At 50.8% G+C, this 25,886-nt stretch overlaps 2 protein-coding genes across 4 annotated transcripts in view; one reads left to right on the forward strand and one right to left on the reverse strand.

Moving 5' to 3' along the window:
• Positions 1 to 21,177, forward strand: part of TBC1D2B (TBC1 domain family member 2B) — a 91,161-nt gene extending 69,984 nt beyond the window's left edge. For 2 of the 3 annotated variants that reach the window (XM_004422032.3, XM_087428778.1), the window contains 4 exons: positions 4,390 to 4,507; positions 11,687 to 11,872; positions 13,542 to 13,663; positions 17,744 to 21,177. In XM_004422032.3, coding sequence (XP_004422089.3) covers positions 4,390 to 4,507; positions 11,687 to 11,872; positions 13,542 to 13,663; positions 17,744 to 17,939 — 622 coding nt within the window. In that variant the 3' untranslated portion in view covers positions 17,940 to 21,177. Of the gene's footprint in view, positions 1 to 4,389; positions 4,508 to 11,686; positions 11,873 to 13,541; positions 13,664 to 14,552; positions 15,367 to 17,743 lie in introns of those variants that run through there. The other variant, XM_087428777.1, reaches the window with a different exon arrangement.
• A 2,598-nt stretch (positions 21,178 to 23,775) lies between these two features.
• Positions 23,776 to 25,886, reverse strand: part of ADAMTS7 (ADAM metallopeptidase with thrombospondin type 1 motif 7) — a 46,665-nt gene continuing 44,554 nt past the window's right edge. Inside the window, exon 24 of the mRNA XM_004421877.3 lies at positions 23,776 to 24,191. Within this exon, the coding sequence (XP_004421934.1) occupies positions 24,034 to 24,191 (158 nt within the window). The 3' untranslated portion in view covers positions 23,776 to 24,033. The remainder of the gene's footprint in view (positions 24,192 to 25,886) is intronic.

Here is a 25,886-nt window from a genome sequence, read left to right on the forward strand (position 1 = left end):
CTTCAATGATCCATTGGTTGTTCAGTAGCATGTTGTTTAGTCTCTACATATTTGTCACTTTCCCAGCTTTTTTCTTGTAGTTGATTTCTAGTTTCCTAGCATTATGGTCCGAAAAGGTGCTTGATATGATTTCAGTCTTCTTAAATTTATTGAGGCTTGCCTTGTTTCCCAACATGTGGTCTGTCCTTGAGATTGTTCCATGTGCACTTGAGAAGAATGTGTATTCTGCTGATTTTGGATGAAGTGTTCTGTATATCTGTTAAGTCCATGTGGTCTAGTTTTTCGTTTAAATCCACTATTTCCTTGTTGACTTTCTGTCTGGATGATCTATCCATTGATGTAAATGGGGTGGTAAGGTCCCCTACTGTTATTGTGGTGTTGTTAATATCTCCTTTTAGGTTTGTTAATAGTTGTTTCATGTACTTTGGTGCTCCTGTGTTGGGTGCATATATATTTATAAGTGTTATGTCTTCTTGGTGCAGTGTCACTTTTATCATTATATACTACCTCTCTTTGTTTCTCATTACCTGTTTTATCTTGAAGTCTACTTTGTCTCATATAAGTATGGCAACACCTGCTTTCTTTTGTTTGCCATTAGCTTGGAGTATCATCTTCCATCCGGTCACTCTGAGCCTGTGTTTGTCTTTAGAGCTGAGATGTGTTTCCTGGAGGCAGCATATTGGTGGGTCTTGTTTTTTAATCCATCCCACCACTCTGTATCTTTTGATTGGAGAATTCAATCCATTTACGTTTAGAGTGATTATTGATACATGAGGGCTTAATGCTGCCATTTTATTCTCGTTTTCCAGTTCTGCATTTCCCTTGTTTCTCATCCCATGTCTTTCGGACTACCAATTCAGTTTGGTGGCTCTCTATGATGGTTTTCTTAGTTTTCTATTTATTTATCGTTTGTGTCTCTGTTCTGATTTTTTGTTTAGTGGTTACCATGAGGTTTGTGCAAAAAGTCTCATAGATGAGATAGTCCATTTTCTGATAGCCTCTTATTTCCTTAGACTAAGTTAATTCCATCTCTTTCCTCTTCCCCTTCTGGGTTATTATTGTCACAACTTATTCCATCTTGTGTTGTTAGTTTGTGGTTAAAATGACGAGATTATATTTATTTTTGATGTTTTCCTTCCCTTTATCTTTAATGTTATAATTAAGTGTTTGCTAATCTGTTCTGATAGAGAGCTGCAATTTTCTGATTTTGTCTACCTATTTATCTCCTTGCTCAAGGCCTCGTAAACTCTTTCTTTTTTTTTTCAGGTATGAGGGCCTTCTTGAGTGTTTCTTGTAGCAGAAGGTCTTGCAGTGATGAACTCCCTTAGGTTTTGTTTATCTGGGAAAGTTTTTATTTATTCATCATATCCAAAGGATATTTTCACTGGATAGAGTATTCTTCGCTGAAAGTTTTTGTCTTTCAAAATTTTGAATGTATCATTCCACTCTCTTCTAGCCTGTAAGGTTTCTGCTGAGAAATCCCTTAAAGCCTGATGGGGGTTTCTTTGTAAGTTATTTTCTTCTGCCTTGCTGCCCTTAATGTTTTTTCTTTGTCATTGACTTTTGCCAGCTTTGCTACTATATACTTTGGAAAGGGCCTTTTTACATTGATATAATTAGGAGTTATAATAGCCTCTTTCATTTGTATTTCCAGCTCCTTCCCCAGGCTTGGGAAGTTCTCAGCTATTATTTCATTGAGCAACCTTTCTGCTTCATTCTCCTTCTCTTCTCCCTCTAGAATACCTATAATCCTTATGTTACATTTCCTAATTGAGTCGGCTATTTCCCAGAGAATTTCTTCATTTCTTTTTTAGTCTTAGTTCTCTCTCCTCCTCCATCTGAAGCATTTCTATATGTCTGTCCTCCAGACTGCTGATTCTCTCCTCCATAATATCAGCTCTGTTATTCAGGGAATCCAGATTTTTCTTTATCTCATCCATTGTTTTTCATCTCCAACATTTCTGATGGATTTTTCTTTATCATTTCAATCTCTTTTGTGAGGAGTTCCCTCTGTTCATTAATTTTGTTTCTGATTTCATTGAACCGTCTATCTGTATTTTCTTGTAATTCGTTGAGTTTTTTTATGATACCTATTTTGAATTCTCTGTCATTTAAATTATAAATTTCTGTGCCTTCAGGATTAATTTCTGGGTGTTTGTCATTTTCTTTCTGGTCTGGAGTATTAATATATTTTTTCGTACTGTTTGATGGCATGGATTTGTGCCTCCGCATAGTGATAGTATTTAGTCACAGAGTCCACCTGCCACCACTCCTTCTACTTCCTCCGGGGGGTCCAGCACCTCCACCTTCATACATATGGCTGCGTGGGTCTCTCAGGCTTCTTTTGTGTTATGTGAATGTCCTCTGTTGGTATATGAATGTCCTTTTCATTGTATCTTATGGGGAGAGAGTCTAAGGGAAGAGCTCACTCGGCCATGATGCTGAGGCATGGCGCCTGTACCGGCACGGTGCCTGTGCTGGCCCGGCTGAGGAGTCATGGCAGCCCAGAGAGCTCCAGTCCTCACACAGTTAAACCTCTTCCAAGGAGATGCTGAGTCGGCCTGGCATAGAAGCTGAGGAGAGCCCGGGGCCCCCGGGGTGCACAGGCCTCTGGCGAGGTCGTTTGCTGCCCTCTGGCTTCAGCAAGAACAGTCTCCTCCTCCTCCAACCTCCTCACTTGCTCATAGGCTTTTTAATCCTCGTTGTGCCAGATACTGACCTCAAGATAAGTGTATCAATTTGCATCTGAAATGAGAGTATTGCAGGAAGAAAGGTTTTTAAACTGGAATGTTACTTGGTTAAGACCTGAAACCAAATGGTTTCCAGGAAGTCATTGCCTCTATGGTGATGAGGACTGGGTGGCCTCTCTGTGCCCTGAAAGTAAAAGGGACTTCAGCTGCTCCTCGATGGTCCCTGTTAAGAAAAAAAAAAGCCTGTAAATAGGATACTGCCTAATAAAGCAGTCTTGTTTTGCCTAAGTCCACAATTCACACTGTATACTCAGTTTAAAAATTCCCAGAAGCTGAAAACCTCTGAAACCCAAGGGATCCTGGTGAGGACTTGAGCATGCCTGTTTGGGGCTACAGTAGCACCCCATTTATCTGGCATTGTCATGGAATCAATTCTTTCACACATAAGTAAAATTTCAAGAAAATTGAAGCTTTCTCTCTACATCTCCACCCCCATCACCATTAGTGCCTCTAAACTTTAATCATTTTATTGGATTTTTTCTTCAGAATATTTTGTACATGCCTTCTGAGAACCTGGAACTTTAGCAGAAGAACTTCAGCCTTTTCTAAGTGATTTGGGCTTGTCATCTTGAACATTAGTTAATTTAGAGTCCTGTCCTCAAAGGCTCTGCTGATTTCAGACTCTTTGCCCCTTTTCCTGGCATCCTTAGGTGCTGTGGATTTGGTTTCTGTGCTTGCACGTCCTGGTTTTCTCTCCTTACCCATCTCTGCCCATTGTCACCTTTCTTCTCTCCATCCCATTCGTGCCTACCTGAGGCATCCCCTTCCCACCCACCCCGTTTTTTTTTTTTTTTTTTTACCTTTTAATTTGAGATGAGTTCATTATAATTTTATCTAAGGAAGAAAAAAAAACAAATTCTGAGAGTAGCTTTGGGATTTTCCCATAAGTGATGCAGAGAAGCTTCATGTCACAAGCAGAGGTTCTTGGATTTCAGATACATAGAGAGGGGCTTTTCTTTGGCCTCTTTCTTTCCATCCTTCTGCCCTGAGTGCCCGCTCAGAACCAAACCTGGAATGACTGAGTAAGTAACCCCTTGATGAGTGACGATGTAAAATCTCAACCCAAGTTTCCTTATGAGTAACATGCAGTTATATATATGGTCTCCTTTCCCCACTGTGTGCATGCTGTGGACACAGGTCTTTTAGAAAGCCCTGCAGAGTGGTTCGTTTGTCTGAAGCCCCATTTCAAGCAGAATGGTACCAGGAAAGCTGTTTTTAAACCATCATGTGTTCTTTGTCTCTTTCACTCACTCACCTCTGGATTTTTTGTGCTTAAAATGCTTAGTTGGAACTTCTTGAACTCAAAAGCCAATGAACTCAAAGAATTAGCTGTGTTAGCAAAAATCTTATAATGAAAACTTTTTTTTTTAAATGAGGCTGGTTGATCATTGGGAAACAATTTCATCATCTGTAAACAAAAACCAAATGAAGGGGGGGATGTAGCTTTGCTTCTCAAACTTTAGGAAATGCCTTGCTTGCCAAGGAACACTTACTTATTGTCCTTTATTGGAGAACTAGACATAGTTGTGGGCATGAGATAGAAAACAGCATACCGCAGATGTCTCTGTGAAGACTGGCCGCACTGCCTCTGTCTGGGCGCGGGGCGCTGGTGCTCACCTTGTTCTCCATTTGCTTGTAGATTGGTGGCGGTGGCCCTCCTGTACCTGGAACAAGAAGATGCTTTCTGGTGTCTAGTTACCATAGTGGAAGTTTTCATGCCTCGAGACTATTACACAAAGACTCTTTTAGGATCTCAGGTACTTCTAAAAATATTGTGCTTCTGTCAGCAACTTGTAGAATTAGACTGGAAATGTGACCTGAATTAAGCCTTGGTGGGGGGAGGCTCCATGTGCGTGGCTTCAGCAACTGACCCCTGAAGAAGGTGCCCAGCAATGCAGGGCATGCCTCGGAGACTGGGCTGGGCTTTTTGTGAGCCAGTGAGTGCCAGGTTGGGCTCCCTTAGTGCACTGGAAGCCAGCAGGTTGATTGTTACATCCCAGTGAGAAATAGGCTGCCCTGTAGACCTCCTATTGGTGGTGCCTGCTCAGCACCCTCTCCCCTGGTCACAGCCTGCCTGGCCAGCTAAGCCACAATTCAGGGGTGCTTGGGGAGCCTGGTGTGTTAGCTCAGGTTCTCCAAGAAGCAGACGCCAAGGAAGGAGTAGATGTGCAAGAGATTTCTGAGGGTAAACACCTGTGAAGGACCAAAGGGAGGGACCAGGGAAGGCCAGGAGAACCCCCAGACCAGAGGAAGGAAGGAGGCTTGGGTGGGAAGGGTCTCAGACTACTGTGTGGTTCTGAGAAAGTTTTGGCAAGGCCAGTGGGGAATCCTCAAGCCAAGGTCACCTGTTAAAAGGCGCACACATCTCATGAGAATGGGCTACGTTAGTGCCCCTGCCATGCTCCCTCAGTGGCTGGGAGCAGCCAGTGGGCAGAAAGCTTATGCAAACGAATGCAGTGATGGATCCAGAGGGGCAGTGCTGGGGCTGTCAGTCACCTCTTGCAGCAGGAAACCTGAGCAGTGTAGGTCATGCCCACCACACCTAGAGTCTGACGCCAGGGGACAGGGTCGGATGACGTGGATTGGGAGAGCCCAGAGTTTCAGTCTCCACTTGGGACAGTCCCGGCTCTGGACGAGACCCTTGGTCCTTGCGGCCCAGGGCATCTCTTCCCTAGGCTGGGCTGGGGCTGCTGCCATCGCTGGCTTCCATGATGGGCTTTCCCCACTTTCCTGCTGGCAACCCTTTTCATGTCTGACCTTCGGTCGAGTCCTGCCCCAGGAGCCTTTCTCTCTTTTGACCACAGCTGTGCCTCTCTGTGCTCCGTTGTATCCTCTTCTCTAAGCTCGTGCCATTGAGTGGCCTGCCTGCTCACAGAGCTGCTCCCACCTCCCGCTGCCCTACCCCAAGTCACGAGAGCTCAGCCTACAAGCTGTCTCCCAGCTCCTGCATCGGCCAACGGAGGTACTGGCAGAAAACTAGAGGATGGCAGGAGGAGAGCTGAAGGTGGTTCTCTCCCTCTCTGTCAGGGGCACTGCCTCTCGGTGGCTTTATCTCCTCCATGGCGCCAGCTCCTGTCTGGCGGGTCCTCCCTGCTCCAGCCTGGGGTGGCTTCCTGCCCTTGCTTCAGGCTGGGCATCGGCTGTTTGGCTTCTCAGCTTTTCTGTCACCAGTGTGACAATCTCCCTGGGTGGCTTCTTTTGCCTGGTTGGGCCCTGACTGAGTTTCATGTTATATTTGCATTTCTGTGTTTGGTGACTCTCATTATTGCCTTCTGTCACCACCTGTACTGCCCACCCCACTAGGTCCCCAGGCCAGAAACTTGCGTCAGCCTGGACAACTCCTTGTTCCTCTCCCTCTGTGTCCCCGTAGTTGCATTTATCACTGCCACCTGCTGGCGGCTCTCATGTCTGTTCTCCCTTCATCGCCCTCACCACTGTGAGGGTGCCATCCCCTCTCCTACGCCATTGCAGTTGCCTCCTGCCCTCATCACCCCCCTCTCCAGTTCCCCATCCATCTCACTCACAGATTCAGCCATGTCCCTGGCTGCTGAGCTCCCAGGGCTTCTTAAGGCCTTCAGGGTAAAGCCCAGGGCCCTCCGTCCACGCCCTGACACTCCCCGCCCACTGGGCAGCCGGAAGCACAGTGTGATAGAACACTTGTTCTCTGGTCCTGCCCTGCCCTCTGTGTACTTTTGATACGTAACACTGCCTCTACCTAGAACACTGTCGCCCTCCTAAAAAGCTGCTGCCCAGCCTGCGCTCATAGGCCACTTCCTCTGTGACGTTTTCCTGGCCTCCCAAGGCCGACGTCACGGCCCCACTTCTGTTCCTGCTGCTCTGGGAGACACAGGCCTCGGTGGTAGCCATTATCTCACTGGATTATCCTTGTGTGCCTGCTCGTTTTCAGCTAGTCCTCAGTGCCTTGAGGGCTGCGGCCCTGTCTTGCATTTTAGTAGCCTTAGCACTCAGTACAGCAAGTGTCTGAACTAACATGAGCTCTTTGACTAGGGGAAGGGAGCTGGCATTTAAGGAGCCTGAGCCCCATGCCAGCAGCTGTGCAGCTGCACAAAGCCATACGAGTGGAGGCATCATTGTCCCCATTTCACTTGGGAGAAAACTGGGGATCATAGACACTGAGCAACTTGCCTGAGGTGCCACCACTGAGGGCCCGAGCTGGGGTGTGGTCTCAGACCTCTGCGGCTCTGGGCCCAAGGGCCCCCTCTGCCCACTGTCTCCTAGAACACCACAGAAGGATGGCGGGAGGGGGCTGAACTCTGGCCTTCCTGGGGAGTGGGCTTTTCTCCCCTGCCTCCCTGTCCCAGCTTCATGGATGTGGACTGATCCCAGGGAAAGCTCATCTGGTCTCCCTGTGATCACTTCACTTTGTTAATTAACCTAGAGATTATTTTTTGTCAAACTGGTGTGTAAACTAGGAAATGAAGAGCAGTGGGAAGAGGCAGCAGTCATAGTTGGGTGTGAATAGAGGTCAGTAAAAAAAGTTTTATGTATTTATGGACACCTGGAAGCTAAGAGCTTTAAAGACTCAAATTTAAAATCTCAGGTGACTCAGCATTTCCGAATAAGAAAAATGAAGCATTGATCTTTCTTAATTCCCTTGAGCTATCTTATCGTTGAGCACATTGGTCAGGAGCTTGGGCTGAGGGTCACATGGCTGGGTCAGAAGAGAGGCTCTCCCTTCTGTGAGCTTTGAAGCTTTGCTGCATCACTTAACATCTCTGTGCCTCAGTTTCCCCATGTGTAAGATGAGCACCATTCTCCCCTCATATACAGTGTTCGAGGTTGAATTCAGATGATGCATTAAGAGTTTAGTGTAATGTTTAGAACATTGTAAAAACTCAGTAAAGTTATTATTAATAGTTATAGGCAGAAGGGGAAAATCTATTTAAGTATGGGGATTTAAGATAAAATTTGCATCGTGTTGTCGCACAAACATAAATGTATACTCTAAGGAGACTTTTTTACTTCTGATTATAAAAGTAATAAATGCTCATGAAGGAGAAGTTAGGTAATATAGAAATATATTAAGAAAATGAAAACCATCTGTTATCCTATGAGGTGGAGAACACAGTTAGCATTTTGGTATATTTCTTTTTTTGCTTTATTCCCCTAATACATTTAGGTATCCAAGTTGAGAGCATGATGTATTCAGGCTGGTTCACATGATAGCATGAGCATTTTCCCCTGTCATTATATACTTTTTAACTGTTGTATTTGGTGGCTATAATATTCCATCAGGTGCATGCATATAAATATTTAGCCGTTCTCTTATGATTGATGTTGCATAAGGCTACTCTTAAAATGTGCAGTCGGGGTCCAGCCCAGTGGCATAGTGGTTAAGTTTGTGCGCTCCGCTTCAGTAGGCCGGGGTTTGCAGGTTAAGATCCTGGGCGCAGATCTATACACCGCTTATTAAACCATGCTGTGGCGGCATCCCATATAAAGTAGAGGAAGATGGGCACAGACGTTAGCCCAGGGCCAATCTTCCTCAGCAAAAAAAAAAAAAAAAAAAAAGGAGGATTGGCAACTGATGTTAGCTCAGGGCTAATCTTCCTCAAAAAAAGAAAAAGAGCATTTGGCCCCCAGCACTGTGCTTTGCAAATCCCTGTCAAACCACCTCCTTCCAGAACCAAGTGCCCGAGTCCCTTGCCCACTGCTGCTGCAGTCCAGATGCCTGGCAGCTTTTCCATCCGTTCCATCACTTGAGTGCACATTGTACGCCAGGACCTTCCTAGGTGATGAGGACACAGAGATGAATGATAGTCATTCCACGTCCTCCTGAGCTCAGAGCAGGAGGGGGCTGAACAGAGGCCCGAGCAAGCATTCCCTGCCAAGCACTGGGCAGCCTCAAGAACAAGGCACCGTCTGCCACCTAACTGGGAGGAGAGGTGTGTGCATGGGTCTTCTCCCACTTTAAGGCCAGCCTACTGGTCCCTTCCTCTCAGGTGTCTTCAGCCTAGACTCTCCAGGCAGAATGAATCATGTCGCCATCACTTGGTCCTGTGGTCAGCTGTCCATCTCCCCTGCCAATTTACAGCCCCTTAAAGGCAGCACCTGGTCCCTGTCGTCTGTTATCCTCAGCTCTGGCCAGTGCCAGGCATGAAGTGTGTGCAAATACATAGTCGGCATTTGAATGTTGAGGGCGAAATAACAGCAGCAGAAAATGAGTGCCGTCACTAGTGAGCGGTGCTGACCTGCCGTGAGAGGAGCGGGCTTCCAGAGGGGCTGACCGAAGAGCACGTGCAGGCGTGGTTGGTCATGACAGCTACCTTGCGTGCACCCTCAGATGGTTTTGCAACTTGCCTTTGTCCGCCTATCAGAATTTTATGGGGGTGGGAGTGGATGTGGATGACAAGGTGAGAGGCTGATACTTTTTACACACCATGGGAAAACGGTTTTATAACTTCTTATGCACTTTTGTTTGTTTTTTAAATCTTTTAAGAAAAATTAATTATAATTCATTTCAGCCAGTTTAGAACTTTGAAATTTTGTCTCTTGTTCTAGTCAGAAAGTAAACTGGTCAAAAATGTATGTTTCCAACCATGATTCCTGTATTTTATTGTCCTTTATGCACCCGACAGTGACTTTACAGCTTTTTAGAATTTTTTGTAGAAAACAATTTTTTTAGTTTAAGTTACTTTGTCTTTTAAAATTTTAAATTTCAACCAGTAATGCTTACTTAGGAACTTATATGACCTGATTTTTTAAGCATTTTTGATTGTCAAGGCTTCTATATTAAACAAAACAAAACCAAACCACCTTCCAAACAGGAGAAACAATTGAGTTTTTTAAAATTTTGAATTGTTCTAAAAAATAACGTTTAAAAATGTCATTTTAACATTTATCTAGATTGTTTTTAGTTATTTTAGTATTCCAGTAATCCCAAGAATTATCACACCTTTTATCCTAACTTGACTGATGTGCATTTCAAAGTTTTACAGGTGTTTTGGGGATTCAGTCCTAGGAGTAGACTTGCTGTAGGGTGTGTGTGTCTCCATATTTTCTGGGTGTTGCCCGATTGCCCTCCCAAAGGTCGCAGTAGTTTATACTCCCACTAGCAGTGTACGAGAGGACCTCCTGTGTGGCTCCTGGTTTTCACAGACAGTTCAGGGAAGACTAATGAGATTGACAGACTTCACATGCAGTTGCTCTTCGTCACCATCGCCTTCTTCCCTGGACCACCTGGCCTGGCCCATTGTGCATTTGTGGCTTGCCCTCCTCAGCTGCTCTCTCTCCCTCGTGGTTTCACCACTCACCTCTGGTGACATCTCACTCCACCCAGGCCTCCCCTGGAGCCTCAGCCTTGGTCTCTGGTGCCTGCAGGTATCCTGATAGAGGTGCCCCTCGGGCACCAGCACGTCCCAGTCTCCCCCAGCCCAGCCCTTGTTCCTGGATCTGTCCTCCCCATGCCCCAGGGGGGAAGCCTGCACTTTCTGAGCACCTCCTTTTCCTTACCTCTGTCAGCAAGGGGGTTTTTAGGTCCTCCCGACTTTACCTCCACATAGTTCTGATCCACATGCTTCTCTCCTCCCCATCACCTTTCCTTGGTTCAGATTTTCGTCACCTCCATCCTGGGCCGCGGTGGGGCCTCCACGAGACCCCTGTCTCTAGCCTTGCTTCCCCTGCAGCTCAGCCCCCTGTTGCAGGCGGAGAGACGGATCTGAGGTGCAAGTCCAGTGCATCACTCTCCTGCTGCAAGCCTCTTCATGCTTCTCATTGCCTGCTGCGCTTTTCACACATGGGTAGAGAAGTTGATTTAGTGGGTTGGCACTAGCTTGTTTTTTTCCATCAAATGAAGCTGAATAGACCAGAATTGAAAGCATCAAAGTGTGTCCTACTGTGTGAGGTTAAATATTGTTTTATGAAACCTTTGTTTCAGTTTTATGCATACACACAGAGAGGTGCTGACTAGGCGATGACGGACGTATGTTTTCTTGTGGGTCCCAGGCGAAGGCTGGGAAAGCCCCTGGCCTGTAGACGATATCTGCTCCTCAGTGTGGTGTAGTGGCTTCTGCCAGGCTGTGCTGCCTTCCTCACACCCCTCCTGCCCAGAAGCCTGTGCTCCTGCCATTGGTGCTGTTTCTCCCCCAGGCATGGCTGGGACCCATCCATGGGCTCTGTAACGCTCTATGAACACATCTTTATCAGAGCCCTGACCACAGCTATTACAATAGTCCATATGTGTGACATCCCCACTCATCTTTTAGCTCCTTGAGGTCAGGGCTAAACCTGATTCAACCTTCTGCCCAGCACTGGCCCCGTGCCTGACAAAGAGCATGGAGGGGTAATAGCCACCTGTTTTTGATAGGTAGTTTATATAAGTCTCATGTAATCCTCACAACAGCCCTGTGAGAGAGAGATCATTAACTGTTTTCCAGATGAGGCACAGAATTGTCTAGAACATAATTTGCCTAAGGCCACCCAGCTAGTAAGTTGGTAGAGCTGAGATTCAAACTCAGGTCCGTCTGACTCTGGAGCCCTGCCTACCCTCACTGCATCGCACAGCCCAGTTAATATTTGTTGAAAAGACATGGTGATGTCACACTTCCTTTTTGGCCCAGGACTTGGGTTTATGACCCTTTGTAGCAGCATCCCCTGTATTTACAAATGGATGAGCAAGGCTGACTATTCCACTGGCTCTTTGCAGCAGCCTGTTTTCACAGGGCATTTTGAGTATAGGAGTGGGTTTCAGGCCATAGAACCCTCTCCCCCGTGCCCTGTGTAGAGAGTGAGTCAGTGGCCCTGTGATGAGCACCTGCAGCGTGTGAAGGCAGCTGCTTCTGGGGCACAGAGTAGTCTGCTCTGGGGTGAGCCCACCATGCATTTAGAGCACTGCAATGGGCCTGCACCCCCAAGCCCCACATTGCTTGTTCCATGCTATGGCGGGCCTGATACACTTCTCTTTGCTCCCTCTCCAGGTGGACCAGCGAGTGTTCAGAGACCTCATGAGTGAGAAGCTGCCACGACTGCACGCCCACTTTGAACAGTACAAAGTTGACTACACCCTCATCACGTTCAACTGGTTTCTGGTGGTGTTTGTGGATAGTGTCGTTAGTGACATCCTCTTTAAAATATGGGACTCTTTCCTTTATGAGGGACCAAAGGTGAGTCTGCTCGCTGGATGACTGTGTGAGTAGCCTCCGTGGTGGCAGAGTGGCGGGCTCACCTAGGACACGTGGAGGTTACCACGGGGCCAGAACTATCCCTGCACCGTGTGCTGCTGGAGACGGGTCTGAGGTCCAGGAAACAGGAGTTATTTGCTGGTTCATCAAAAACAGTTAGTCTGTGCCAAGCCCAGTACCAGGCACGGGGGCTCTCATGGTTTGCAGTCTGAGCCTCACCATCTGTCAAATGGATGGCAGTCTCATCCCCATGGTATGGATGAGGAGGTGGAGGCCCAGAGTAAGCAGAGGATCAGGGACAGATGCAGGAGGCCAACCTCAGAGCCTTACTGCCCACAAGCCTCCCACCCCGTCTCTCTTATGTTTCTAAAAAATCAGTTTGTGAATAAGTAACACATGATAAACTCAGATCATGTAACTAAGGCCCACGTAAAGGAGGTCCCCAGTCTCCTACTGCTCTTCTTAACTTACTATATGTCCTTCTCAGGGTATTTATGTCTGTCTAAGACATGTTTCTTTAGCTTATTATATGTTGGAGATAGTTCCATATCAGAGCATATAGATCTGGCTCTTGTTTTTTTTTTTTGACTCTGCATAGTATCTCCTTATACAGGTGAACCAGAAATTTATATAATAGCCCCCTGATAATGGACAATTACCTTGTTTCCAGTCTCTTGCCACTTCAAACCGTGCTGCAGTGACTCTCCTTCTAGTTATGTCTTTCTACCCATGTGCAAGTGCATCTGTAGGTTTAGTCCTAGGAGTGGAAGTGCTGGGTCAGGGGTAAATCCATCTGTAGTCCTCACCAAGAATGCCAAATTACCCTGCAGAGGGGCCTTACAATTTATACTCCCGCCAACAAAGGTTGAGTGTGTATATTACCCCACACTCTGTCCAACATGGTATGTTATCAACTTTTTAATCTAGTCTGTCATTATTAACAAGAATTCTCAACCAGGGCTTAGACAGTGTTTCCTGTTGGGCCATAGGTAGGGATGTTAAGAGAAAGATAACCTATTTAAACTCTGTGAATATTGCTTTCTAAATAAGAGAAAGTGCAGGTTGGTGCAGGCTAGCTGAGGCCCTCAGATATGGGCAAAGCAATTTGTTCCAAAGCTGCTTGAACTTGCAAGACCACCAGGATTACATTCCCTCTAGCCTCAAACACCGTGCCCCAAAATAAATTGGTAAAAAAAAAAATTTATTCTCTTCCACCATATTCAAAAGTCAGTAATTCAGATCCTAGTTTCACTAGTTGAAATAAAAACTGCCTCTAAAGGTGGTCCTTTCTAAGAGTTTCAGAATCCAAGGCCCCTGGTTTCGATTTTATTGAAAAATTATTTCTAGTTCTGTAAACTTTATTGACTAGAAATGTTAGCTGAATATGGAATGATTTCACAAAGGTTCTACTCCATAAGGAAAGTTTTGGTGTTGGCTGAAGTGTTGTTGAAAACCACCAGACAGTTACTTTTTCTGTAAGAAAGGGGCCTTGCCCCCAACAGTGGAAATTGCACCTCAGGTCAAGTGTCTGCCCCAGGGTGGGGCCCATGTCAGCTGATCCCCAGGGCCCCGGGGAAGCCTGCACGCCCTGGAGCTGGTGCCTGGGGCCTCAGTGCTTTTCTCCTTAAAGATTCCCCTGTCTTTTCCACAGGTTATTTTCCGTTTTGCCCTGGCACTTTTTAAATACAAGGAAGAGGAGATCCTGAAATTGCAAGATTCAATGTCTATCTTCAAGTATCTCCGTTACTTCACTCGCACTATTCTTGATGCTAGGTGAGTCCCTGGGGGAGTTCCCAGACGTCGCGGAGGGCAGGCATCCTGACCTCTGCTTCCTTGAGAACAGTCCTCGCATGTCAGACTCAGCCCTCCCAGGTGTGCAGTATGAGAGAGGGAGTTTCCTTCCAGGGAAGTGGGGGACGAGGGTGACACCAGGTTGCCTCCACACTAGGGAGGAACTAAGGTGAAAGATGGTTTTATCTAACCAACCTAAGTCCCAACAGCCAAAGCAACATTTTTATTTGTCTAACAAGCATTCACTGAATATCAATGACGTGGCAGGCCCTCTGCCAGGCATTGATGATGATAGATGAGGAAGAGCTCCTGCCCTTGAAGAACTTGTGGGGGGAAATGTTACAGCATCCTTTGATCAGTGCTGTGATGGAGGAAGCCCAGGCCAGGGGCGGGTCAAGTGCAGGAGAAAGGCTGTGTGAACTGGGCTAGGAAGGGGCAGGAGGAGAGGGCATCCTGAGCAGAGGGAACTTCAGGAGCAGCACACAGAGATGTAGGAGCAAGTGTGTTTGGGTAACTATAGAAGTGGTTCGGCCAGGGTGGGGCTGGTGTGGCAGTGATGGAGGCCGGGCTGAAGCAGAGCTGGGCTGTTGAGTTAAGGCCTTTGTAGAGTCTGCCCAGGACTTTGTGCTTCATCCTAAGAGTGCTGGGAAGTCACTGCAGGGTCAGACAAGAAAGCTGGAGCAGGACTGGCAGCTGGGAGACCAGGGGGTCGGTCCAGGTGAGAAGGGTGGTGGCCTGGAGCGAGGTGCCCCCAGAGATGGGGCAGAGGGGGCAGATTGAAGAGAGTGGAGGAGGAATTTGAACTTGGAAGACACCTGGCTTCCCCTGGGCAGCCAAGTGTTTGGGATTCATTTTACCCTTCTCTCCCCAGCCATGTGGTTATTGCCTATTCTGGGCCACCCTTGTCCATATGTCCCCGGGACCACAGCTGGCCCTGGCAGCCGAGGCCCCATTCTCCAAGGGGATTTCTGTGGACCTGCTGCTTGCTGAGCAAGTGAGGATAGCCTCTCTCTCTGAACCATCGAGGTGGTGTTAGAATCCACTGTTGCCGAGGGGCTATGAGCTGCCTCTCCCTGCAGGGGAATGGATTCCTGCATCAGACTTGGGCACCTATGTGAAAACCACACGAGTCCTTTCACTGAAAAATATTTGGGGCTTATTAATGTTTTTCAAACTTTTTGACTGCAACCCATAATAAGAACAACATTTTATCTGCCAATCTAGGACACACATATTGGCGCATAGATAATTAAAACAAAAGAATTTGTTGAAATATTTGTGGTTCTTGCTAAATATCTGTGTTGTATGCTCTGCTGTTTTCATGAGGTTCCATATCACATATTTAACATGCTTGTCATGCCTCACTAAATTGATTCCTCGATCCACTAATGGGTCACAACCTACTTGGAAAATGCTGGTTGCCGCCTTGTTCAGCTCACTTGACAGTGAGGGAGGGCTCAGCCAGGAGGAGCTGCAGGGCATCGGTGCTGCGGGAGTCTTGGGGCTGGAGAGCATCTAGGGCCAGAGAGGTGGGGCTGAGGACCACATGGAAAGGCCGTGCCCTGTGGTTCTATTGAGCAAGGCCTTGGGTACTGGGGAGGTGGACATTGGGAGCAGAAGGTGCTGGCTGAGGCCATACCTGGCTTCCTAGAAGTCACCACTATTTTTAGGACCTTTTACCTGGGAAGTGGATTTTTTTTTTTTTTCCTGAAGAAGATTAGCCCAGGGCTAACATCCGTGCCCATCTTTCTCTATTTTGTATATGGGACACCACCACAGCATGGCTTGATGAGTGGTGTGTAGGTCTGCACCTGGGATCCAAACCTCTGAACCCCAGGACGCTGAAGCAGAACATGCGAACTTAACCACTGCACCACCAGGCCGGCCACAGGAAGTGGATTTTTAAGATATTTTCAGGCTTATTGATATATCAACAGTGACCCAAGTTTTGCCAAATGAAAAAGGATATCTGAGAATGAGGTTTGCCTGTGAAAGACTGATTCTGAGTGAGCCTTGAGAGTGTTCATTAATCTCCCATTGGGTCAAGATTACATGAATGGCATTAAATGAACTTCACTCCAACTAACGTGTGTTTAGAGCATTTTGGTTCCAAAGGTCCATCCTGCTTGGCCCCTGACAGTCTTAGGCGGATTGTTGGTGCTGCCAGGGTGGCACAGGTGCGAGGGGGTGCTGGCCTGGTGGGCGGCCGCCCAGTCAACCGGCCCCTCTCCTGTCACCACAGGTGCTCCTGCAGCAGCACCTTGTCAGGGACTCTCGGTGCAGTTTCCCTACCAGTCTGCTTTAGGAAGTCCAGGTCCACTGGACCAGGGGTTCCCAAGTGCATTAATGAGCCGGGCCAGCTGCAGCAGGACCACCCAAGGGTCGTTAAGACTGCAGATGCCCAGGCCCCAGTACTTTAATCAGCTCCCTAGACTAGCGGTTCCAAGGAACACCAATTCTGCAGTACATTGATTGGTTCTACAAAAAAGGGAATTCTGAGTCAGATGTGTTCTGGGGATGTTGGATTAAACAAGGTGAAACCGGCCTCTGAATCAGGACTTCTGGGAGTCTTTAATGTGCCAAGCATTGTCTTCTAAACTTAGTTGACCACAGGGCACTTTCTCATCTCTTGACTGGACCTTCCAGGCCCGAGGCAGAGGCAGTGTGTAACTTCCTGTTGTACCCCTGCCTGGGCTGAGAGGCTGCAGTCAGCGATGACTGACTGAAGGAGTCAGTGAAAATATTAATTTGAGTACTTCCTGTGTTTGCTCTCTGTGGCAAAGAAGGGGCTGGACACTCTAGGTTTCAGGTGTGTAGAAACAGCCATGGGAGAAAAAGGGCTGGTGGTATGGCCCTGGTGCCCAGGCCCCGGCCAGCCGAGCTGAGCAGGAGGCAGAATCTGATAAACTTGCACTGAGTGATGTCCATGTTCAGGCCTCTCCTGTTCTCCTGTGTTCTGGAACACACTCTGGGGAACGCAGCATTTACAGACGGCCTTTCTGACCTTCTACCTCCGTGCAGGAATCCTCTAGCTTGGAGTGAGGCATATCTAAGGAGTAGGTGTTATAAAATATAAAAGGGAGAGATGCTAAAGGCTTGTGTGTTCTTACCTCACCTTAAAGTAGCCCAAGTGACTGACTAGTGGCAGGAGCAGGTTTGTTTTCTGACAGAGGGAGAGGAAGCCCCTGGTGACAGTTCTGTTTCCTCACAGCCTTTCCTGGGGTTTGTAAGTGTACCGAGCCTCTGGTCTCTGCCGCTGGGAAGAGAAGCATCGGGGGCCTGCGGCACTGGGGGGATAGGGGGCCCTAGTGTTGGAGGAGCCAGCTTCTGTTGTGACCCCCAGACGGCTGTGCTGACCTGATTATGCTGGAAATCCATAGCCAGGCCTTGGGGCACTTTTTAGTTAGGTTTTTATTAAACTGCCAGCCAGCGGTTAGGGGCAAGTTACCATGATTTTTAAGTGTTTATTGTAGATTGGTGCCTTGAGCTGGGGATAGTGTGAAACCCATAAACTGCGCATTTCTCCCTAGGCTGTCTCTCGACCCTTGTCACACTGCTGACTGGGTCTGACAGTTATCACCGAGTTTGCTCGGGCCTCTGTTCATTCCCCGTCAGTCAGTCCCGTGACAGAGTCTTCCTGAATGCTCCCTGTGCCAGGCCTCGTGCTGGTTCCAAGGACTCAGAGGCAGGCCGGCCCCTGTGATCACTGAGCAAGTGCCAGACGCTGTCCTAATGCTCACGGGTGGCAACTCAAGTGCCCCCACGCCCTAGGAGGTGGCACTGCTATTATCCCAGAGTACTGATGAGGAATTGGAGGCTGGAAGGGGGAGTCACTTCACCCGTCACGTGTCACACAGTCAGCATGTTGGGGAGCCCTGCCCCTGTAGCCTCTGCACAAGGAGGACTGGCCCCTGAGTGACATACCTACATCAGGCCCTTAGCATGGTACCAGGATCCACCTCTCTACGCCCCCCAGGCCTCTGAGCTGGGCTGAAGTGAGGGCTGTGTGTGAGCACTCGCCTGAGCCCCCTGACACTCTTGCTCTGTCCTCTGTCCTGCCAGGAAGCTGATCAGTATCTCCTTTGGGGACCTGAACCCATTCCCCCTGCGCCAGATCCGGAACCGGCGCACCTACCACTTGGAGAAAGTCCGGTTGGAGCTGACAGAACTGGAGGCCATCCGGGAGGACTTCCTGCGTGAACGGGACACCAGCCCTGACAAGGGTGAGCTGGTCAGCGATGAAGAGGAGGACACCTGATGGCCCCCTGCCCACACTGCTGCTCTTCTTGCCTTCACAACCAAAGTGTGCCAAAGGGCGAACTGCAGAGATGTCTTTGCTCATTTAAAAGCCAGAATGTAACACTCGTGGCCTCTGGAAATCTGCTGGGCAGATGTCCAGGTCACACTGCACTTTCTCCTTTCCACCCGGGGGGAGTCTGTTTACAGCCATCGGCAGGCCATGGCATTTGGTCACACATATCCCCGTCGTGCTTTCTGACTGATGCTGCATCATCAGGCTTGCGGTTCACTATTTTCAGGAGCCTGTTTATAGCACGTCAGTCACGTTGGTCTTTGCCTTTAGAAACCCTTACGTGGGCCGTCTCCCCGTGTTGTTTCCTGTATAGTAGGCAGTTGTGGGCATCTTTTGATTGGTGGCACTGTGGAGGATGCCCACTGCACTCAGACACTCCTAGGCCAGAGTGTGGCTGCTTCAGGTGGCAGGAGGTTGGTGTGAAAAGAGAGACTTCCTTAGGAAAGCAGGTATATCCCTTTTCGGGAAAGGCCTAAAGAAAGCCTACAAACCTTCTGCTGGTGGCTCCAAGCTGCCAGCCATGCCGTTTCTGGAATAGCTTTTGCCCTTTCACGCAACCTTTCAAACAGTGGCTCCCAACCTGCTTGGGGAGGGCCTGGCTCTCCAGACACCCCACACTCGCTTCTCTTCACCAGCTGGTGCTGGCAGATTGTTGAGCAGTTCTGCTCCCCACCTGGCACGGCTCCGTGAGGTTCTGTGGAAAGCTCTTCTTTCCATCCGATAGTTGACTCTTAGAATCATTCTCCACGTCTAGATGGGGTGGGATTCCAAGGAAACTGTGGATCATCATCCTGCAAAGCAGGCCCACCCCTGGGCAGGCCTTGGTTGAGGGGACAGAGAGCTTTTCTAGGGGTGCTTTGCAGGGCAGCAGTGCAGCTCTCGAGTGACCGCAGTGGAGCAGCCAGAAACCAGTGCTCCTGGTGTCGCCTCTGCCTGGCTGGGATGGCAGGAGGCTGGCTGCCAGTGCCGAGGCCTGGGAAGTGCCTTTGCTTGAGGCCAGAGCTTTGGTGACCCCTCCTAGATGGGTCTCCTCCGACTGCCGCCCAGAAGCATCCTCGTTCTTGGCGCTGTCCTCCCCTTCCCCAAGGCAAGCGTGGTGCTCACTTGGGGTCACCATTGCCACCAGAGGGTCCGGCTGCCCAGGTAGTTCTGGGGACTCAGAGCACTACCTTTGTGAAGCCCTGAAAGGAGGCTCTGCACAAGGAAGGTTATTTTTGCTTAATCATTCTGTGCACCATTCCTAATGTGTAGATGTGAGAGAATGTTTTCTGGCACAGTATTATTCAAATAGGAAACAAATAATTTTAAATGGAATTTTTTACACTACCTGGAAAAAATTGGAAATAATCCTTAGTTGATATCTTAGCTAAACATACTCAGACTAAGAACTGAAGCAGTGTAATTTGAAGAAGTGCTTTTTCCATAAGTATGGTTTTCCTGTTCATTACTGTCAACCTTCTAGCAGTACATAGCTAGGCTGGCATTTCAAGACTAGACCAAGCTCAGCTTTTCTGTCTTAAGTTGGGAAATTTGATCTTGCACTGTGTAGAGGGAGCCGGTCTCTATATTTAGCCAAAAGCCTTTGTCTCTTTTCAGGTATCAAAAATGTGTTCTATCATTGTTTTGTCTTTGGGAGCAGCTGTTGGTCTCACTCCTTCAGGAAGTTGCCCTGTAAGTTGGGTTGCTCTGAGATGGGTGTTGCAGCCTCACTACTAGTCACAGACCCCCACAGGACCCCTGGGTCTGCTGGAGACCCCCGCCACGCCCCCACCTCCCACATGGGCTGTCAGCCACAGAGATACAGTCACAATGGGGTTGGGGTCTCATGGATCCCCTCCAGCTTCCTTCAGACTTCAGTTTCCAAGTTGATTTCCCCCTGGAACTGCCATGGCCCGAGGCTAAAATGCCGCCTTTAGGAATAGGCTTGTTTTGTCCTGAAAAGACGCACCTTAAAAGCACCTAAATTGGGCCCAGTGCCCACTGTGTGTGGCTGGAGCCCGGATTTCTGCCGTTCCCAGAGCGGCAGCAGTGTGTTAATATTTCCAGGCAGTTGTTAGCAGCCGGACAGTGGGTGTGAGAGCAGAGAGAGATGTGGAGGAAATGGACTGGGAACACTTTCTTGGAGGTTGTCCTCTCTGAGATAAAGCGCTGGGTGTCCGGAGGGCAGGAGAGGGAATGCTTGGCCTGATTCCAGACTGGGGACAGGATGGAGCCGACTCGCCTCCACACTGCAGGGTCTGGTTCCACTATTCTGATCCAACACTTCCCCTCTCCTTACGCCACTGGGGAAAGAGCTGCTCTGTACCGTCCAGTGCCCCCTCCCCCTGCCCCCTGGGGAGTGCCTCCTCACAGGTGCTCCCTCAGCACCAGCCTGGGAGCCCTGCTCAGGCGCCTCGCTTAGCGGCTGAGGCTGGAGGCCCTGGGGGCTGAGGCACCTCCAGCCTGCTTGCCAGGTACACACCCCACGGCCACGGGGAGCCTCCCTCATCACACCAGCTGGGCATTGCCAGCTTTCCCATTGATGGGTGTTTGTTTTTTATGGATTGAACATCTGTTAATACTTTTGTATATTTTCACTACAGTTTATATTTTTATAGGCTATTTTTATCAAGGTTTTTCTAGATTCTGTACATCTATTTTGTATAACAAATTCTCTCGTGTGCGACTCCCCTGTATTTATGTAAACGTGACCCTCCTGACTTGCTCTTTGTTTCTGTGCCGTCTCTGACCTCCAGCCTTGACCATTACTGACTTGCACTTACGCAGGGCCCCCTTCCTACCCCAGGTAGCCTCTGCTGCTACTTGCAGTCATGCTGACGGCTGTCCAGCAGCAGCCTGGACTGCTGATTGCTGGGAACAATGCTGGTTTCAGCTATATTATATCAATATAGGAGTATTCTAGGCAAATAGCCAGTTTGTTTTCTTTTTTTTAACTAAATGTTTGTATTATTGCACAAATCCCCACCCCTCACTTTGTGTGGTTCATCTTCCTGCGTGTGTTCTGGGCACTAGGGCCTGCCTGGGGCAGTCCTGGCAGGCCGAGGCTGGATGCCAGCCCTGGAGGACTTGAGGGGGCGCTGCCAAGTGACTTCCCTTTTATGTCACAGCAGCTTCTATGCTTTTCTTCAAGTTATTTTGGAATTGTCATACTAAAAGGCAAAATAAATTACTAATTTGTATAATGTTCTGGCTTGAAATGCAGTTATAGTCACTTGTGATGGGCTGGAGGGTGGGGCAGGGCTTATGGGGGCCTCTCCAACCTGCCAGCTGGGTGTTTCTGGGTCCCTGCCGTTGGTTTGCTCTGGGGCGGGTGGGACAGGATGCCTTTGTCTGTGGTGGTAACCCTGAGAGGCCCCAAGAGCTATGGCCGAGCTGCAGGTGAGGGCTGGGGGCACTGAGGTGGGAGCTACAGGGGCCTGGAGCTAGGAGCTGGGGTCTGGAGCAGCCCCCCAGCCACAGGGTGGTAGGCACCCCTCCTTCTACCAGCTGTGACATGCCCTGCTGAGTCATGGGTTGTTTGCCTCCTGCCTGGGCTGACAGCTCAGGCCCAGCTGCCACTGGGGACACCATCCCCCCACCCCCCCATCATCGGAAAAACACCCGAGAATGACTAAGACCAAATGTCTTTCCACGGTGTGGGGGAGGGGGCTCCAGCGAGGATTCCCAGTTAGAGCAGGCGAGGACCTGTGAGCCTGTCTCTCCTCCTGGGACACAGATTCAGCAAGGCTGGGGATTCCTGAGATCACACAGCACAGCAGCAGTGGCAGAGCTGGGACTGGGGACCCCAGGGCTCTGCCACTGTGCCAGCCCCTGCTCACTGTGTGAGTGAGGTGCCAGTAAGCAGAAGCCCTGCTCCCCATCCCTTGTAAGGGGTTGCCGTGTGGACAGTGGGATGCCATTACTCAGATCATGGGTCCCCAGGGCCTCCTTGGGCCAGCCGGGCTGCTGCAAACACAGACAGGAAGCAAGCCTGACGCCCCTCCACCCTTAGACAGTGCGGTGAGGCCTGGATGCACGCAAGCCCCCAGCAACCCGCTTTCCTGAGTGACCTCGGACAGACTGCCCTCTGTGCAAAGCCACCATGGGCCTGCTCAGGGCCATCTTCCTCCCTGGTCAGAGGGGTCAGCTGCTGGGGGTGGCCCAGACCTCAAGAGTGGGCAATGGGATTCAAGGCCTGCATGGCTAGGGCATATGCCCTTGGGCCAGTCACCTCCCTCTCAGAGCCTTGGGCTTCTCATGTGAAAATGGGGTACTCACTCCAGTCCCACAGAGCATGCTGATGATTAAATGGGGTGTGACGTGTGATCAGAGAATGGGAAGCTGGAGAGCAGCTGGGCACCCCAGCACCCTTGTTACCACTGGTAGCAGCCAGTTCCCCCATGCCTCCTATGTAGGGGCCAGTCCTGGGACAGACACCTGCTGATTGCTTCAGCCTCTGATACTGTTTCTTGGTCTCAATCCCCAAGGAGTGGTTTTCATTGTCCTCCTTCCCCTCAACACACTCACCAAGCCATGAGTGACCACCTGGCCCAGGGTGAGTACCCTCATGCCCCCACATGCACCATCCAGGACCGCCATTCACATTACGGTCTGTGAGGGGCATATGCTGTAGAACACAATGTGAGTGGTGTCCCCTGAAGGTGTGCATGGGGGGGCCCTAGACCTCTCTGAACCTTACTGTCCCCCACTTGGAGAAGGGGGATAACCCCTTCCAGGAGTAGGACTTGTGAGCAGGTAATACAAGCTTTAAGTCCAAGGCTCATGGCCAGATGTAAGGGCTGGGGCCTGCACAGGCCACTTCCTGGAGGAGGGGCTGGGCGTGGGAGGACAGTGTCTATCCCCTTCCCCAGCCTCCCCACCCCTGGCCAGGGCCCAGGACACACTTCAAAGCACCTCACGCCCATCTGCTCCCTGGTGTATTCACCAGTCTGGCTCCATGGAACTAGGTTTGGCAGGACTGGGCTGTGGTAGGCAGGCGCTAGGTAGGGGGATCACAGGTCACTGTAGCAGGAGCCCAGTGCCCGGGGTTTGCAGTGAGAAGGAGCCATCCGGAGTCATAGCCATGACCAGCCCGGCCCCGTCCCTGAGCATGGAGATGAAGAAAAGGGGCAAGTTGGGGCCAAGAAGAGTGTGGCTGGCCACTCTGCTCCTCCCTCCAGCCCCATCATCCCAGGGGGGCGGTCACCAGCCCCGGGGGTTAACAAAGCCCAGATGATGCTCCCCTCTCCACGGCCGGGGGCAGGTGAGTTAACAGATGAAGCAGAGAGGGCCAGGGACCTGCCCATGGGGTTCCCAGCCCCCACCACCATCACTCCAGGGGGCAGTCCCTGCTGGTGACAAGATGGGCCTCGCTGCTTGTAGGGGTGGGGGGGTGTGGCTCAATCTCTGTGAAACACAGGTCTCTGAGGACCTCGGAGTGGGGACATGGCGGGGAAGGGCTGGGGGCCTGAGCGAGGGCTTGAAGGGGTATGGAAGGAGCGTGGGCGGGACCACCGCTGGGCCTCTGCCGAGCTGTACGCTGCGCGTAAAAAACTTTCCTGCTGCCAGTTACCCGACCCTCTGAGGCCCTGCAACTCCTCTGGGAAGCCATCCCTTGACTTCCATGGCCTTCATGCCTACATGGGCTCCATTCTCTGCATGCGTTCGTTTGCTGCTCTCTCCCGTCCTCCCAAAGGAGCGGATGAAAAGCTGTTGTATGGTGGCGTTTCAGGCAGAGGATGCAGGTTGGGGAAGGAGTTTCTGACTTGACATTCCCCCAATCCAAGAGGAAGCCAGGCTGCGCTTTGAAACGGTAGATGCTCATTTATGTATAATAATAACAACAATAATAATTAATAATAATAATAAATGTTACGCAAACTGTTAAAAAAATACCTTTTCGAGGGAGTGGGGTCCCCAGCCTGCCGCTGGCAGGGGGCGGGGCTAGCACCAGGAGGGCGCGAGGGGCGGGGCTCCGCCGCAGCCCGTGGTGAGGCGCTGAGGTCCGTGCGTCGGTCGGTCGGTCTGTGCGTCCCTGCCCGGCCCTGGGCCGGGGCGCGGGTCAGCGGCGGGCGACCCGCTGATGGCCACGGGAGGAGGCACCGCGGCCGGGCGGGGGACAGGAGCGGCAGCACTGCGTGCGCACGGTGGGCAGCTGGCAGCGGCCCAGCAGGCGCAGCGTCTCGCAGAAACCAAAGGACAGGCGATCCCGCTCGCAGCCTGGGGGCGGAGCGGGGCGGGTCAGGGCCGGGATCGGGGCGCCCAGAACGGGCCCACCTGCCCTTGCGCCAGGGCACTGCTGGGCTCAGGTTCCCAGAGGAAAGGCCCTGACACCCCACTCCTGACCACCCCAGCCTGCCACCCCTCTCCATCCCTGCTGACCCTTGGTGTCCCGACAGGTCCTGGCACACTACTGAAGTCCCAGGTGCCTCCTGCCAGCCTGCAGTGGCCTCTGCCCCCCACCCCTGCTACCTCCCTCTGCCCAAATGCACTTGTCCTGCCAGACCTCCACGACCCCCTGCAGCCACACGACCCCCTGCAGCCACACGGGCTGTACTCAGACTCAGCTTCTGGGTCACAGACCAAAACAGTCTCATCAGACAGGCCAGGCACAGAGGCCCGGAGAGACGGGGCCATACGGCCCCCAGCAGAACCCAGGCCTCCTGGGGAGGGCCGGAGAGAGGCTGCAGGCCGTGCTGGTCTGGGCTGAGGCTTGGCCGGCACCCCTGCCCTGTCCTTATCAGAGCTATTTTGGGAAGCGGCTTGCTTCCAGCCTCCTGGCCTTGCTCCCTCTGCTGCTGACAGCCCCCAGCTGCCGCCCAGGCCCTGCTCACCCCAGCAGACATCCAGGGGAAGGAGAAGCAGGAAGGCAACAGATGTCCCTGGGCCTGGGACATCCCCGGGCCGGCAGAGGCATGAGGCAGCAGGCAGGCCCCTCCACCTCTGCTTCGGGCAGCACTCTGAGCTACACATCTGCAGACCTGCGTCCTGTTCCTGCTGTGTGACCTCGGGCAAGCTTCTTAACCTCTCAGGGGGCCCCAGTTCCCTCCTGTGTCAATAACCCCCACCTCCACAGGCAAACGGATATGGCCATGCTATGTTAGCTGCCTCACCACAGTGACCACAAACCCTGGAGTTTCCAGGCTTTCCACATATCCTGCCATACAGCCCCACAAACCATCAAAACATCCTGGGGACTCCAGAGTCTCAGCGTCCAAGTCACCTCCCTGGCTGGCCTCCACCCTTGAACTCCTCACTTGGGATGGCTCATGGTTGGGTCACCTAACCACCCCCCACAATTCCCATTCCTGGCCCCCCACAACCTCACCTCCCAGGAGACCTGGCAGGCCCAGAACCTCCTGGGCCAGGCCTGTCCTGGGGTCTCAGCCCCAAAGGCCTCAGTTCCCATCCTCTCCCACCATCTGGCCCTCGCCATCTGGGACCATAGCTACCCACCTCCCCATTGGCCCTGAGCCAAGCGTGAGAGGAGCCGTGGCCCACCTCTGCCCCAAAGGCAAGCGCTGTGACACCAGCAGCCAGCTCGGGGCCATGTGCAGGAGGTGCCCTGAGATGCTGGCTGGGTGAATGCAGAGGGCAGGGCAAGGGCAGCTGCAGGGTGGGTGGCACTTCTGCTCCACCTTGAGGTAATGGGATTGGAGGCAGGAAGGCCATTCCTGCCAGTGGTGTGGGCAGCAAGGTCTGGCAGGGGCTACTCTGGGCCTGGACAAGGGCTGCCAAGGAGCCAGCCACTGGTAGAAAAGGCAGATTGGGGCAGATCCCTGGAGGCCCTGAATGCCACCCTGAGGGCCGCCGACTCTGTCCTTGGGGCAGGGGGCAGACAGCAGATAGGCACAGGCGCTGCTGGGTTCTCTCGAGTGGCAGAGGCAGCCCCAGGCTCTCCTCCTGACCTCACAA

Source organism: Ceratotherium simum, chromosome 3, assembly GCF_057802395.1.
Source record: "Ceratotherium simum simum isolate JZ-2026a chromosome 3, ASM5780239v1, whole genome shotgun sequence".
NCBI classification, from domain to species: Eukaryota; Metazoa; Chordata; class Mammalia; order Perissodactyla; family Rhinocerotidae; genus Ceratotherium; species Ceratotherium simum.